The following is a 17,030-nucleotide window of genomic DNA, read 5'->3' as shown; positions in this document are numbered from 1 at the left end:
ATGCAGTGTTCTGCTCTTATTTTCATAATGCACTTTTGTTGATAAGCAAAGAGATTTGTATTTGTGATGAAAACAGCCTCAAAATAAGCCGCACGAGAACTGAAAATTGGCTTGCGTAAAATAAACATCATTTAGCTGTGAGCTACTTTCCGTTAACATCGCCTATACTTTACATAAAAAAAGCCTTTGAAGTTCTGCCGCCTATTTGGTTTTTGCAAAGTAAAACAAAATGACTTCTCTTAATTTACGGTACTCATTTAACAAAGTTGAGTTGTTAACGATGTACAGGCAACAGGCAACTTTAACCTTTGGTGGTGAATGCAAGTAAAATAAAATGAAAGAAACTTCTTCCTAACTGTTCAACAATCAAAATAGCAAATTCAATGATCAAATTTCGTACATAACAAACAACGGTGAAACCTCAAATACTTAATTGGCAGATGAAATTGTTGCAAAAGCAGTATCTGGAACCAGACAAACACCAGTATTGGTTGCAGAGTACATCTATAACTTTTTTATAACTTTAAATGTCCCATTCACAAAGCTGCTTGTGAAAAACAGGGTTTTTAGTAAAGCAAGCCACAAATCAAACAGAGTTCAACCGATCCTTCTTAATGAGAACAATGTTTTTTCTGACTTAAATCGCCCAAATAGATATTATAAGAAGATGGGAGCGAATTGCAATTTGTGCGTTCGTGCTCGAAGTATACTTGCTGAGAATATGCTCGAAGTAAACCCTCCATAGGACCAACAAAAAAGTTGGAAAATCATCTCACGCTCCTACCTTTACAGGTGCGGCTTAATGGATCTCCAGGTAGGAAACCTCTACGGCACGTGCAGATATAGCTGCCAGGTATGTTGATGCAACCTTGTGAACATCCAAGTGCCTCTTTGGCTAAGCATTCATTTACATCTAGAAAACAAAAGCTTTGTTATTATTGTGAATGAATCTTGTACAGTTTTAATGTTCACCAACAATTATTTGTCGCCTCTTTGGCAAAAAAATCAATATTTGCTAACGCTTTACCTAGATCATAAATGGCTCATAAATACAAGACGTGATTGTGCGCAATCGACAGAAAGCTGAAAATTAAGACTATTATATGCTGTTTTAAGTTCTTTATGAATAAATTGACGTTGGCCCATAAATATATGGCTTCCACTTCATGAATTGATTGATGTGCTATCATTGTTGATTGAGAATTGTTCAATTCATTTCTAAATTCAAAAGCATAGGATTCAACGGGCATCCTTGTTTTAATATTTGTTTGAATAGCTTGACCCAGGTAGCCTACTCTCAGTTTTCAGTTAAGTCCTCTGTTATAGCACAATTTATGAATAAACCCGGGTGATCATGTATGCAATTTTTAAAACATAAATAATGCCAGCCAGAACAACTGGGAAGATGCAACGTTGAGTCATACACTTATAATTTACCTTTTCCAAATATAACCACTTCCCCATCACACCACACAATTTTGATGGTATAGGCAAATATCGTATGAAAAGTCAGAACTAAACCAATTTTTTAAAATTTTCACTTCATATTTAGCTAACCAGAACATAAAAGGGATAGCTGCATTCGACTTTGAACATCGTACCATCAAGTATTGGGCAATATTTGCACCATATGGCAACATATTAGTTGCCGTAATTGTGCATAAAGTTTGAAGAAATCTTTTTTTCTTGAAATAAACTACTATAAAGCATATAAAAAATGTAACGTCAAAATAGTAATCATTTATTGAACTCGGATTTGTTTCCTTTACGCAAAAATTCCCCTCAGGGTGCTGGCATGATTACCATATTGTTTACAAATAGGTGATATCAGTTTTCTGGTAGCTATCTCTTACCATTTTGACAGAACCTCCCTTGAAAGTTGCGCGGACATTTGCATTTGTTTGGTTCGATGCATGTGCCGCCATTTTCACAAGCAGGGTCGCAGATGGCTGGAATTATAAAAACAAAAATTAGCGCTTCTTCCTAGCAATAAGGTAGCATTTTGACATTATCAAACTTGTACATATTACATTCTCTTAATTATCTATAAAAGTTCAGGTTTGTTTATGCTAAAAGTCAAAATAACGCAACTAAATCGAAAGTAAGACAGTGAAAGGTGAAATCTTCACAGTGGAAGAATGCAGGAGCACCGGTTGAAACAGCGTACCATGAAGCGTACCATGAGCCAAGGAGAACATTACACACCTTTCGGTTTTTTTAGATAAAGAAAGCTTTGGAAACAAGGTCCAACCTAATTTTCATTATCAACAAAAACTGCAGCGTGTGATGTAGCCTACTTTAGAATATACACAATGTACACACCTGCAAGCTATGTGACTTACCGAACTCTAGTAAGTAATGAAAATTTAGCAATATATCAAAATCAAATCTTTGTTTTTCAAGGTGCGTTTTGTATTCCAGGGATCCATCGTTTTGTTTGCATTCACAAGATCATGTTAAGAGACCAACCCTTTGGTTCAATCCCTGTTGTCTGGCGTCAAAGATACTTCCACCACTCCCATTCCAATATATTACTGTTTTCACTATCGGTTCGGAAGTTGGCCAGTAGGCCATTATGCACTAGAGTATTCATTAAATAGAGTAAATGTTTGGTATTGGAAAACATTAAATAGTAAATCATACGAACGCCTCGAGCATTGTACTCCACTGGCATCCACAGAATACCCTTCACAGCAATGGAGGACACGATTGCGAACCAACTTGGATACAATTCTTGATATGGTTTTCTCTTTTACCCTGAAAGGATTGAACAGAGAACATCAAATTCATTGTTATTCATTTATATTCACAATTTTTATACTTGAAATATGGGACGATTTCAACCTTTTATCCTTGTTTTGGCTATGCTTCACTTGCAGTTGTACTGCAATTTTCTGTACTTTAAAGGATAAGAACAAGTCTTCAAATCCTCAAAGTACCTTAGTTAGTGATCATTATACTTACAATTTTCGAGAATGTCAAATCAAAAAAATTTATCACGAATGTTCTAAGCCATGTGTGAGGAAAATGCACAGAGAAGGGTATCATGTCAATGCTGAAATCATACAGGATATTCTCTTCGAAAATTGGCATCAATATCATCCTCCATTTGTATCAGTATTGAACTAATCTCACCTAACCCCCCCCCCCTTATCTATTGATAACTTGCCTAATTCCCAAAACTCTTTCTTTCGTATTTTGTGAACATTTATGGGCCTAAATGAGCACAGCTAGCAAATTGAAATTTGTTCAATCTATCTAGTTTTTTGCTTACGCGCAGCCTCTATATAACAGGTGCAGAACGGTTCCACTGTGACAAGAGTCTCCTAATATTACGTATAAAAATGTTTCCGAAGAATATGGCTTTCCCGAGGCGGGATAGGCATAATTAACAGATAAGTAATAGCTACAGTTTTCAGAATGATTCATCAGATGGACAATTCAGATTAATTCATACTCCGTGAGGTTAATGTAATGTTCCTAGTTAATTTTCAGAGGAAGTTAATTTCAGTAAAGACAACTTTATCTCTGTTGGTAACTACTGAACTGGGTATCATTAAAAAACTCAAACAACGAACGCATGCGTAAGTAATAAAGTTGTGAACACGGCCGTGCACAGTGGGGTGGGGCAAGTGGGCAGTTGCTTCTCAGTAGTTTTGAAGGCTGGGCTTTCATACTGTTTCATAATCTGCTTACAAGCAATAGGGGCCGGGCACCAGATTTAAAAGAAGCTAAATTACAACCGACCTGTGCTGTAACAGATTTTTGGTACCACACTTCTTGTTATCTAACACTGTGCACAATCTTGACGTGTACAAACTTCAAAAACTGATATGAATGTTTTCATATCATACAAACCATGTTTTCATATCATCGCCCTAACCTCAGTTCTTTTTAAACAAACCAAAAAAAAGAGATGCTCTAAACGTAAAACAGCCTGAAAAATCTATCAAGTAATGTAAAATTATCAAATAGCTTTGGCGAAAAAGCGTGTAACCTCCATGTGCCTTGCTATTTTTTTGATAATGATGGACCAAGTCGTAAAATTCAGCTATTCGACTCCTTTCCTATTATAACTTCCAGACATCTCAATTAGTCCTGTTACTGAGACTTGATCCCGCCCACCCGGTTTGAGAATTTTGGGCAGTTTTGAAGAAAATCCACCCAGTTGTATTATATTGTATAAGCTAGATAGAACATATGAAAACGACACTAAAAATCTATTAAACCTTGAAATGGCTTTCCACAAGTGGATATACATTTAAAGAGAAAGGTTGTATTAACAAAAAAATGCTTCAAAAGGTGCATTTTCCAGCGAACCAAAAGCATCAAAACTTTGAAAATTTCCGAGACGTTCTGTTTTGATTACAGGCATATGGGCGGACTTCTCCATAAAAATTTATCAATCAATTCTTTTTGCGTAGACTCAGGAATAAAATTTTTTCGGCTCATTAACCGACATTTTTGTAGCGACAGAGGCAAAGTTTCCAGCATTGAAACTATTGTTTGTATATTATGAAATTTACCACACGTCCTCTAATGAACGCCGCCCGCTGATAAACACCACCCTCTATTGAACATCTTGAAAAACGGCGTTCATTAGAAAACACACCAAACAAAAAAAGATGAATTCGCTTGCTATTCGAAAGCCATGAAAGTTGTAATGTCATAGAGACGAGAACTCTGACAGAAACAGGGATATTGACATTCCTTGACATTTCCGTAACGTGAACACATCTTTGTCTTTAAAAAATCTTCAAACAATCTGTGTAACGTGTTTTTGAGGAAAAGATAATATTGTTTAAAATCTGTTTTGATCCTTTTTATCGCACTTTTTTGTCATTTTTCATTTGATAAACTTTTCATTCCGTACTTAACGTCACCCTCTAATAAACGCGCCCTCTTTTGAACGCTGCATTAAAAATTTGGATTTTGTAATAAACGCCGCGGGGTTTTTAGAGGAAATAGCATATGTCAGTTCGTCAAATAAAACGTTCGGACTTTCATGCTTGTTGATAAGGCCTAATCTATGTTTGTCAGTGCGGCACTACATGCTTGAGTGTTAGTGCGGCTCTGTACGCTAGGGTGTTTGTGCGGCCCTGTATGCTAGCGTGTTGGGTTGACGACTTCAGTGCACGAAGAAGTGTTTATAGATTGATAACCCACCTGTTCCTCTCGCAACTCTTCCAGCAAACCAGAAACTTGCTGCAGCATGTTTTGTATGTCTCGAGAGCTGTTACCTTTGTCGTGATGGTCTGGTAAGCAGTTTTACTTGTTGCAAACTCACAAACGTTCTTGCTAAGGAAAGAAAGATAGAAAGTGTTGTTACAATGAAATCGAAGATATCACAGCCACTGAAAAGGACTCTGGAACAAGGTCTTCTTTAACATACTAGCTAGTAGGGCAAATGTCCCTCCAGCCACAGTGAATTTTTCAGTTGTTTCAAACAATAGGCTATTGTCCCCCTCTTTATATAAACAAAGGCTTACCTCCTCAGCTAATTTCCCTTCTGAAATACTGTCCTGGAAACAAGGTGTATCTGAGGAGGCCTCTATTGAAAACTTAAAAGAAACTATCAATGGTAAAATAGCCTACACAATTATAACCTTTGAAAGTTGAAAGGAAAATGTTCATTAATTGGTTGCTTGCCTATTAAAAAACATTATAAATATTTTCAAGAATAATCCTTTCGTTCATTTCAATAACGCAGGATCTTAATAAATAGTAAAAAAATCTGAAAAAGTGCATCTGAAACTCTAGGAAATTCAGGAACCAAAATCTTGGGCTATTTTGTACATGGTTTGAAAATTTTGAAATTATGAAACAAATGCAGATTGGGCAAGTGGTTTGTGAGAATCAACGGTATTGCGATAAATGACTATTTCTGAGAAAGAAATAGCTTAAACCGGTGGTTTAATGGTAGGCAAATATAATCTTCCGTAAATTTTGCCAGAACGCTGCAGCTTAAGACTCTTTTAAGGTGGAAGACCACTTTTCCCACGATTAAATGATTTTAATTTTAAGTGTTGTGTGTGCGTGTACGGCAGCCAGGTGCAGAAGCATATCAAGTCAACTAAAGGTGGCGATTTTCAAGATGTATTTTCATCTGGACAATATAAACCCATGAATTTTTGGCACACAACACAACCTACATGATTACAAAGGTATTGAACAGCTTTCAAGACAAAACACAGTACAACATAAACCGGTTGTGTTTACTCTGAGGCTTTGAATTCCCTACTTTCTGTTATTCACAGAATGCTGGTTTGCTTGAGGAGAATTTCTAAGCGACTATAGATTTTGAATGTTTTGCAAGAATATTTCTCCTTTTTTGTGATTCTTGCTGCTTTTTATCATAGATCATTTTATCATAGATTATCGCCAGGTATGTCAGAAGCATTTAAAAGTTTGATGGGCATAGTTAGGGAGTGATCATACCTGTCCCTTCTCTTGCAACCCCCTCTCTAATTAGGCACTGGAGAGTAAGGGGACATGGGAAACAGACACGCAAGAGGGAGATGCCGACGACGAGGCAGAGCTTGGCCCTCGAAGGATCGGTTGCGGAAATAATTGGACTCGGTCCCTTAAGCTCGCGTTATCGACAAATGCAACTTTCAAGCCCCTGGTATCTTTCCCAGGTCTTCTTTTTGTCGGAAAATGTTTGGTCTGAGGCCCCTCCAACTAAAAACCTGATTTTTTATCACTGAGACGGATTTTGTTTAATATCAGAGACGGCGAGACAGGCAACTAAGTTATTATGAATTAAACTGAAGAGAGGACTCTTAAAATCGCGTTTTCAGATCTTGATCTTTGCATATACTTCTACAGTTTATTAATGGTTTGTATCCTAAAATAAATCGATTTACATTGCTAAATGTCTGGATGACTGAAAACTGCTAGCGAATCAGCTATTTCCTGCTGCTGTTGTATCCGAAATGCTTAACAGGGCCCATGCCACCGGGTGGGCCAGGATGGCCATGCCCCCCCCCATTTTTTTTGCGAACCAAGCTGTTTTTAAGTTATAGTAAAAGAGGTAAGAAGCCTTGGTCCCATACTTTTTCTAGCGTTTGCCCCCTTCCCACTTTCAAATTCGTGGATATGCTGGGGTTGACAAATCGATTTGAATAATTTGAATAACGGGAAGTCAAAACATACCCTTTTCTCGATAGAACTTTAGGATTAGCGCTGCCAATTTTGCAAGAAATTGATATGATGAAACAGAGCCACAGAATATAATGCATCTTTGCAAGCATTGGTATTAACCACCATGAAGATTGCCTCCTGTGTGAAAAAAAATTGGTAGTTGAAGTTAAAATGCCTTTCCAAACAAAAATTGCAGTAATGTTCATATACTAAAAAGATGTCAGTTGACATTTCATTGCAAGATTTTTCATTAGGTTAAAACGAGGCGTGGTAATACAAATTAGACCGCAATGCTAAATTTACATCTCAGTGTCATATTATCGATAATTCCTTTCCACGTTATTTTATTCAACTTTCGAAATACAAGCACCAGATATCAAATTACCCGAATGATATAAAAAAAATAATTAATGATCGCCAGGATCGATTAGTCTACATTAACCAAGGAAAGATGATTGCAAGTTTTGACTGGAAAGATCTTAAAAGGTAATTCGATTTCAGTGACCCAGATGACACTTTGATGTAACTTCCATGAGCTGTTGACGTAGTTGCTAACATAGATATTATTTATAGATTACAGTAGAACAAAATATTAAATATTTCATTTGCTTCGCTCGAATAGGAACAGGTCAAACTTGACAACGAAAAGATTTCTAATGCAGCAACTAGGTAACTAGGAAGAAATGGGGATCAAATTAGAAATTACGGCGGCGGCATATATGGCTATTTCGAGTTACTTAGAAACTGAAGCAGGTGAAAGCTGTTGGACGGCAAAAACATGGTGGAAATGAAGGAGAGGTACTAAGCTTATTACATTTATCTTTTTAGACAAGCAGTTCAAACTAAACAATAATCAAGAAGCACTGTTGATTTCTGTTCAGTGTTTAGAATTTCGAGGTCAAACCTTCAAAGCACTGACAAAAATAGATATGCTTGTTTTTTTTTACTTGCGTTTAGTATTTCAGTATTAAATTAGGCTGTTCAGTATTAAAAATACTCCGACATTCAAAGTAACCTTTAAAAAGTTGCAAATATGATAACGATCATACGCCATTTAAAGATACTGTGATATTCTCGATCAGCTGGAGGATGTGTTGGAAATACTTCAAGTTAGACTTCGGGGCTGGATATTCTTGCACCATCTTGAGAAAACCCAAAATTTGAACGGCAACATCTTAAGAAATATTAAAATATTTTGTCTGAAACTCTTCAAAGCATTAACAGAGGTTTTCGCTATTTTCAATATAACCTGAAGAATGCCATTAATATGCGTTATAATACCTTTTTTAATTCGCTACTACCAAAAAATAGTTTATAATTTTTGTCGTTGCATAAAAGACAGTCTGTCACATAAGGAAATTGCTGTTATCAAAATTAGATTTTAGCCTGTATTTGATTTGCTGATATCGCTAACCATTCAACGATACCAGCTCTCTAATTTTTTACTTGCTGGTGCACGGACTAGAGAACCTAGACCGAATTACGGTAATTTGATGGAAAAGAGCCTGTGCTCGCGTTTGAATTTCTCAGTCGTTTTGCAACGAATTCAACCGATTCTAGACAGTGAGAGGTATTTCATTTACCTTATTTCATAATTCTAAAAATTCAATCCAAAATTCTAAAAAATTGTTTCGTGACTGCTTAATTTTGGAGGGCAGATTGCTTCTAAGTACCTGCACCAGGAAGAAAACTGCCTCAAATATTTAAACTAATCGTTTATTTCAGCCTTCATAAAATTTCTCTATACCAAGTTCATATCTAAATAAAATACTGTTTAAAAGCAGTTTAAATTTTTAATGCTTTCTGAAAGTCAAAATGATTTGTATAATGGAAAATAAACTTTTGATGGCTATGGACATATCGTTTATTGAGCTAGACATGATTGCACATTCCCTACACAAGTTTGGTAAACACTTAAGTATTGCCGACATACAGACACAGTAAGAGCGCGAGTGTACATTAATGATTTCCACAGAACATTCTACAATGTACGTTATTTCTGATAAACCGGCTATAATGAATAAGCAACAGCGGATTCATTCCAGCTGCTAGAACTTGAGCCATTTCCAAAAAACATCTGTCACACACTTTTAAAAGCAGACATCAGCCCCAAAGATAGCATTCAGAAGATCAGTCGAAGAGCGCAAGATGCAGATTGCAACGCCATTATTCCTTGGCATTTGCGTGGCTAGCTCCGCCGGTCTCAATGGCATTGTAATATACATCTTCGCCAAAATTGGCATGAAGAAGTTGACCTTCAAAGATTCCTTCATGCTTAGTATGAGCATTGGGGACCTCATACAATCGATGTTTGGCTATTCTCTTGAGATCTACTCTATCGTGGCGAGAAAAGGTGGTGAAATACAGACAAAGCAAGGGATAGAATTCTGCAAGGTAACAAGAATTTATGTTCGATTAAGGGTCTTAAAATTTCACTTTCATTTAAAACAAAATATAGCTGAGGTGTTAGTCAATTATAACTTTGGGTAGCAGGGTGGGCTAGAATTTCTAAACTGACAAAAATTTTTCACACTTTTCCAAATTTTCTCTAAAAGCTTTTATACCCCACTGAAAAAATAAGAAACATTTTCATACCCCAGTGGCTATCTAGGATATCATGTTATAATGTTAATTGAGACAGCAAAGGCTTTGACAGAAATTTTTCAAAGTTCTTAAGAATTTTTCAAGCAGGAAGTTCACAAGTTCACAAGTTTGCTGATGCGTGGAGACACAGGTGTTACCCATGCTTCAAAAGAGTTTTCAGATAGCCACAGCGAGAAAGCTTCTGTTTTTCTGAAACAGGTGGAAGAAAGAAGAGTAAATCTATATTAGGACGATAAAGTGCTGCCAAGGAAAGCAAATGAGTTGGGACTTTTATACCCACATAATAGATAATTTAATGCCTGTCATTAATAAACTTGCTAGCCTTGCAGATGAGAATAATTTAAAGCTGAAGAGTACGTCTTTCCCTTATGATTGAATGAGAACATTTCAAGGAAAAGAACAAAAATAAATGCCGCCAGTCAGGGAAAGAGAAGAAAGAGATGCTTCTGAAAAGTGTCAAATCCACATCGCATCTGAAAAAGAAAAAGCCAACTTGTCTTTTAAATAGGTATGCTTTTTCGGCAAAGACTACTGGATTTTGACTGGAAGCTAGAAACTCTTTCTTGCTCACAAGTAACAAGGATGACCATATATCCTAAATCGGCCGTCTTAAAACAAGATAATCAATTATTTTAAGTCCTTGATCAATCCATATCCTATTATAACTATGATTAGTTTCACGAGACAAATAGTCTGTCAACAAAACTTTCTGTGTATTTTTGCAGAGGTCACGTACTGCTACCACATCAAATAAAAGCAGTTACTCCATCGTTTTGCACTTTCTATTCCATCATTTCAAAGCAGATGTATCTCTTAACGCCGTTTTGATTTTCACTATAGAATAGCAAGTAAAAACTCCTACATATAGCCTCCATTTGCAGTTAAATTTGTTTTTCATTGTCCTGTACAATCCTACTTATTCAAAGTCACATCGAAATCTTTGACTTCGATTAATCTGGCAAGTATCGGTTACATATAAATTTATTCAATATAGATATGCCTCATTTTCCTGTCTATTCGGTTTTATGTTATACCACAATAGCGTTTTTTCTTTTGCCACATGTAAGAGACTTAAATAATTTTCGCCTGATTATTGCGACCCTGGTATCTGAAAATCTTACTTTGATTCATCGTGATTGAGGCCTTTAATTCGTCTGACCAAAACAAACTTCCCAATCTCGCAATTAGAAGATTGAAGATTAACAAAATACCATTTACCCAGTCTTTTTCTCTCTTCTAGTCAAAATACTATTGCAAATATGTTTTTGAAACGCTTAGTTCTAGTAAATCACTTAATTTCTAGCATCATTGATCGAAATAGCATCTATAAGCATTGCCTTAAAAATTGGCGTTTCTTTGACAGCATCATCTTGATCAGAAATGCTACGATGTTCTACTTTTATTCAAATATATTTAACTCTATGTACATTTATTTTTACCTCTAAGACCTCTCTTACGTCATCAAAATGGAAGCCTTATATTATGCGACCAGCATGCAGGTTTTCTGTGGGTTTTCTGCAAGTCCTAGACAATACATTTCGCATAGCGTTTTGAAATCAAAGGAAATGATAATTGCGTGCACGCTTTCAAGGCACTTCCACTGTGAACAGAAAATGTTGCAAAGCACATTGTCACCTCAAGCGTTTTGAGGCCTTTAAGAAGATTGTGCAATGTGCACTTCTTGAAATAACACCTTAAATTTTGGCTTATCCGACTTAAATGAGGGATATATCACTCTACAGAATTTCAAGTCAGGATTAGATCGAATAAACAGTTTGCGTAGATATGAGGCCAGGCTAAATAAACGGGATACTCGTTGGTGAAAAGGAAGATAGAAGGTGAAATTATAACACAAGAAGAAACAAACAAGGAAAAATCCTCACGAGACTGTGAAAACTCTCGGCTAATCGCTGGACTTAAAGTGCGATTCTAGATGTGAGGAAACGATATCTAAAGATTTACACGAAATCTCAGAATTATATAGGACACGTTGATGGCCAGGAGCAAAAGCAACATCTAAGCTAAGTATTCATACTTTTGATCGTGAACACTTCTAAGAATCAAAATTTTGCCCATATTCAAAACGCATTTAGGAATGTGTCGTTTGCAAGATGAAAATCATTTCTAAAGATCATATCTTCATTCTGATTGCTAAACTGTCAAAGAAACAACGTCGACCAAGTAGAATGCATTTTGCCTGGACTTATTGATCTTCCATGGTCTCTTTAATTAAAACTTTCCTTTAAGACTTATCTTAAAGGTGCCTTGAGCTGAAACTAAGGTCCGGTGCTGATAGGCAGTTTCTTAAATTTTCTTGCCATTTTGCTATCAAAGGTTTCTTACATGCTTCTTAAATTGCTAAAGTAATGAATTTTTTAAACGTGCTTCCAAGGTATAGTAAATAGTTCTCTCACATTCAGAGATCAACTAACAAAGTGATCAAGGAATTTCGTTTTCCTAGAATGACTAATTCTGTTGAGATCTGTAAACAGTAAAGCTCATTGAACTTCAGCAATGTCAAGTTGAAGACAAAGCAAATTTCAAAATGGAACTTTCCTTAGTTTGCAATTTACTGAGAATGAATGCAAACTGCGTGTCAAGTGTAGTGTTAAAATACACAGTGATGTCAAGACTGTTCCGAGTGTCAACTCGGAAAATTAAAACTGCAAATATAAAAGTTTCTTAGCTTTTTTTAATTTGGGTAGGGTTGTTTCTTCACTATGGAAATATTAAGCCTACCGTTTTTTATAACCTGTTTCTTATAAAGAAAATGAGTGTAGATAAGATAAAATGTTTAAAAACTTGAACAAATGTCAGTTTGTAGGAATTTGAAACAATATTGTGTGCCAGGCTTGGATGTGCGTGTTCCTCCCTGTGAGGACTTTTTCTACACCCTCAGATTTGCTATGTATATATAGGCACAAAAGATCCCATGTTGCCTTATTCATCAATCAAGCGCTTCAAACCGAGGCTTTCTGTCTCATGGATCTTTGAGCAGAAGTTCAAATAAAGATATTTGAGCATAGAAAAACTTCGCCATTATCAGCAGCAAAAACAACTATACATTGTGCTGTGATCGTCTTCGTAAACGCCAGTCGTCGTAATTAAGTAACGTTTGAAAACATGCATGATCTGAGGAAAAATATTCACATCAAGAAACAAGGAGAATCTACAATAGGCAGATATCTCAATTCACTTCGAGTGACAATTTATCTTTGTTTTATCTTTTAGGCATCTGGATTTATTGTCACCTTCTTGGCCCTCTCCTCCACAGCCCACTTAACAGCCCTGGCATACGACCGATATTTGACGATATGCAAACCATTTATGGCCACCCGTATCCATGGCTCTTATATTTTATGCACAGCCTTCATATCATCATGCTGGACATACGGCTTCGTGTGGGCAGCGTTTCCACTCATTGGCTGGTCGGGATACGAGCTAGAAAGCGACGCCCTTAGGTGTTCTATTGACTGGGCATCGAAGAAAACAAAAGACCACCTCTACATCATATTTTTGTTCATCTTCTGCTTCATCATACCCGTTTCTGTCATGTGCTATTCCTTCTACAGAGTGAAACAAGAGCTACGCGAGATGCAGTCACGTGCTTCCAATCTTTTTGGTCGTGAGTCCAAGGCAGCAAAGGACAACGTTCGAGCAGAGAAGAGACACACAAGGCTTGCAATCGTCATGTGTATGGTTTTCATCATAACATGGATGCCCTACACCTTACTCTCTTTCTGGGCCAGCTTCTTTACACATGTCGCTGAATTACCAGTCACCTTGGCAACAGTCTCCGCCATCATTGCAAAGTCGTCAACAATGTTCAACCCAGTCATCTACACTATTATGCACAAACGATTCAGGCAGAGTATTTTGGCAACACCTTTTGGAAAGGTTCTTTGTCTATCACCCAAGATATCTCCTGAAGACAGTTCTTTCCAAGTTACAGAAAAAGCTTGAAGCAATTGGCGACAGAAAAAGACTACTCACTTTCGCAATAATTTATGGCGCAAGTTTGCAAGAACATTTAGCTATGAATATTAAAAAGAAAATAAGTATAGCTTATAATCTTCATGTATAAACTAATTAGCTTGATTCACGTTGCCTATTGTCGATTTTAAAGTGTTGTGTTGTAATTTTGCTTTCCCAACAAAACTGTTTTAAAGTTTAACTCTGATATTCAAGACTGATAAGACGTCTTTGAGATGTTTTTATAATCAATAAACAGCCAAGCTATAAATGTGTCTGCCTTATAAAATGTTTTGGACGTGAGCGTTTAAAACAGTTGATTAACTTTTTAAGAAAATAGATATCTCATCATCTCTTAACCTGATTGATGTTGTGAAAGATTCGCTCGCCATCCAGATCGTATTCATTAGACTTGTATTAGTGCGGGTGAAACAAGCTATTTGAAGGCAAATCCTGATAAAGAAAAGCAAAATATATTGACGAAAGAGCTCGAAAAACATAAGAGCTTTTTCTAGATTTTGGGTGGAAGGCTTATTGTCAGTTTTATATCAAGTTCCCAGTAGAATGCTAGAGTTTAGTAGCAGCAGAATAAAGACATTTGTTTACTTGGGAGCTAATTTTGGAGTCTATGTTTTGACTTTTTCTGGTTAAGGCTGATGATAATTCGCTAAAAATTCCACTTCCAAAACTTGTATTTCAACTCATCTTTTATTCGAATTTTTTTAATTTTGTATCCGTGAGTACACACATATTCTTTGCAATCTTGATAAGCATAATGATAATTATTTTCTTTCTCACTCGGAACCTTTCGTTATTTTTTAAGAGACTTGGAAAATGATGTAGTGGTGTTGTTTCGAAGCGTGTCTTATGTCCAATTTAGGTTTGAAAATTTTGCATTCATTTAGTGGTTTCAGAATTTATTGTCTGCAATAGTATAATGCATGGTTAAATTTTTTTGCTCATTATTTTATCTCATAAAAGCCTCGCTCGTTTTCTTTTGACTGCTATTTTCAATGAAAAAAGAAGAGTGGAGTCAGTGTTACACGACAAAAAGGATTTATTCCATGAGGTTATGAGGCTGAGCTTCTGTGAAATGCAATCTTGAACAACGTTTTGTCTAAAAAAACGAGGATTTTTCGGCCATGTGCTTTTAGCCGGGTGCTTTTTCGTTGAATATTCAAACCTGTCGGCAAATGAAAGTTTTCTCGCTCACTTTGTAGGCAAAAGGGGCCTGAATACCTCGCTGGGGTGAAAAAGCTAGCAATCGCACTGCTTGTACCCTATCAATTCAAGAACAAATTAAAAACAATCCAGCCTCAGATTTTCGAAAAAATTAAGAACAGTCGGCCTCAACTTAAATTTATTGGTTCTTCTTCAAAAAGGGTGTGCCAAGCACTTTGGACAAATTAAGATACACACTTTTTATAAGGAACAACTTCATAAGGAACCTACACGTAGAAGACCGAAATATTTAAAGAACTTATACTACTAAAAACGAAATCCCTAAGAAACTTTTCGATTTGAAAATTTTTTATAACTGCCAGCATCAAGAACTAAAAAACCGGTTCCATTCATTTGCAGCCAATACTCGCATAGATTGTTTGCTACTCGTGTGTCAAGTGCTTCATTGGTTAGTTTCCGCATATGCTGTCTTGCCCCTCTTTCTATTAAGCTTCTGAGTTCTAGCCACAAGTAAAGGCAAAATTCAAAATTTCATGTGTTTCCTGTTTCTGTACTATTTTTATGGCACTTGATGTGCAGTGAAAATTAAGGAACTATTAAGGAACTTTTGGTATTACAATTTGATGATTTGAGGTCTACGAATAAGGAACTTTTGGAACTAGGCCTTGAGGTAGGTTCCCTAAAAAAGCGTGTATCTGCTGAAAAAGTTGAAATGCATTTATTAGCTGTTTGCTACTTTGGTCTTGCTTTTTGCGCCACGGTCAGTTGAGTCCTTGAAAGTTTTTCTGTAGCGTGCATATTCACGAACTTCGTAGACACGAAGGGTTTTCGTCCTTTAATTCTACGTGTAAGATACGCCCACAAGGGCTGAAGGAAAATACGAGAGATGTATTTGTCTAATAATTAAAGAGGACTGTATATATATTCAAAAACAACGATAATCTTATAATCTAACAAAGCTAACAAACGAAATAGGCAACGAATAATTAGAATGTAATAGTGTAAGAGTCTAAGAATGTAAGAGTTCTTTTCTTCAGAATTTCTTCGACTTCACCTGGTTATGTTCTTGTTCGGAAAACCTTTATCTTGCGAGTTCTTCGAGTTCTTTGAGTTTCAAGAGCGATTTCGTAGAGTTTAAAAGCGATACACTCATTTATTTTATAAGAAACTGGCTATAAGAAACGAGTACTGGACAGTCAGAAAAAATAAAGAAACTTTAGTACTCGAAGAAAAAAAAATTAAGAAACTATTAAATCGTAATAAAACTGAGAACAACGAAATTTTGTAAAATCCAAGAACAAGATCCCAGAACTAGAAATTAAGACACAAGGGGTAAAAATATACTTCCCACATCTAAATACAGCATCGGAACGGAAACGAATCTCTTGACGTGATAAAAAAGGTCACGAACATTTCATGACATCATTCATGACATCATAATTAAGAAACTCTTTAGAAACAATGAGTAATGAAATTTCCAGAATATTAAGAAACTGGAGTACTCAACATCGAACTTTGTTTCTTATAAAGAAAATGAGTGTAGTTCTTCGAGAATCGAGTTCGAGCGTGAGAGTTCTTTCCTTTTTTCTTAGGTGTTGACACCTATATGCATGTTCCAACAACAAAACAAAAACCCAGCAGAAAACATAATAAACGTCAAAAATAAACAAAGAAAACAAAACGAGGTTAGGGGACATTTCCGCACAGCATATCCCACCAAAAAACAGATTCTCAAAAATTTAACACAATATCTAAGTACTGTCTTTTCCACAATATCAAAAATCGTTCTCAGTTATTTTATTCAACATTTAAAGTGTTAGTGTGTCCTTTTGTTTTTTGAATGCTTCCGCTAAAGTTCTTGTGACGTATTATATGTGTTTTTAAAGTTTTTGTATTTGAGTCACCTACGTGTTATGCCCTGTGTAATCAGCAATTTTCTTTTTTCAGCCACTTCCCCCCCCCCAATGTCCCCATGCCCCTTTCCTTAAATCGCTACCAAGATATGCCATTGTTTGGACCGTCGCCACGCTCGCAAAGGCCCATTGTTAGAAATGAGTCTTTAAGAAATCATCATTGCCAACTTAGACAGTAACCAATCAGCTACCTCCAAATATAGACGTCACTTATAA

At 36.2% G+C, this 17,030-nt stretch overlaps 2 protein-coding genes across 2 annotated transcripts in view; one reads left to right on the top strand and one right to left on the bottom strand.

Annotated features, from left to right (window-relative positions):
* The window catches only part of LOC135684430 (uncharacterized), a 44,615-nt gene that overhangs the window by 26,276 nt on the left and 1,309 nt on the right, over positions 1–17,030 (bottom strand). Inside the window, exons 2-6 of the mRNA XM_065199997.2 lie at positions 7,156–7,281; positions 5,167–5,298; positions 2,648–2,757; positions 1,854–1,949; positions 785–913 (exon numbers count right to left, since the gene is read on the bottom strand). Of these exons, the coding sequence (XP_065056069.2) occupies positions 785–913; positions 1,854–1,949; positions 2,648–2,757; positions 5,167–5,298; positions 7,156–7,253 (565 nt within the window). The 5' untranslated portion in view covers positions 7,254–7,281. The remainder of the gene's footprint in view (positions 1–784; positions 914–1,853; positions 1,950–2,647; positions 2,758–5,166; positions 5,299–7,155; positions 7,282–17,030) is intronic.
* LOC135684435 (blue-sensitive opsin) lies at positions 9,221–15,033 on the top strand. Its single transcript, XM_065200010.2, has 2 exons — positions 9,221–9,537; positions 12,979–15,033. Exons 1-2 carry the CDS (start codon positions 9,292–9,294, stop codon positions 13,708–13,710), a joined length of 978 nt encoding a protein of 325 aa, XP_065056082.1. The 5' UTR covers positions 9,221–9,291; the 3' UTR covers positions 13,711–15,033.

This window comes from Rhopilema esculentum, chromosome 10, assembly GCF_057945365.1.
Source record: "Rhopilema esculentum isolate cy_ngs chromosome 10, ASM5794536v1, whole genome shotgun sequence".
NCBI classification, from domain to species: domain Eukaryota; kingdom Metazoa; phylum Cnidaria; class Scyphozoa; order Rhizostomeae; family Rhizostomatidae; genus Rhopilema; species Rhopilema esculentum.
Note: the sequence above shows the minus strand (reverse complement) of the source record. Positions and strands in the feature narration are given on the sequence as shown.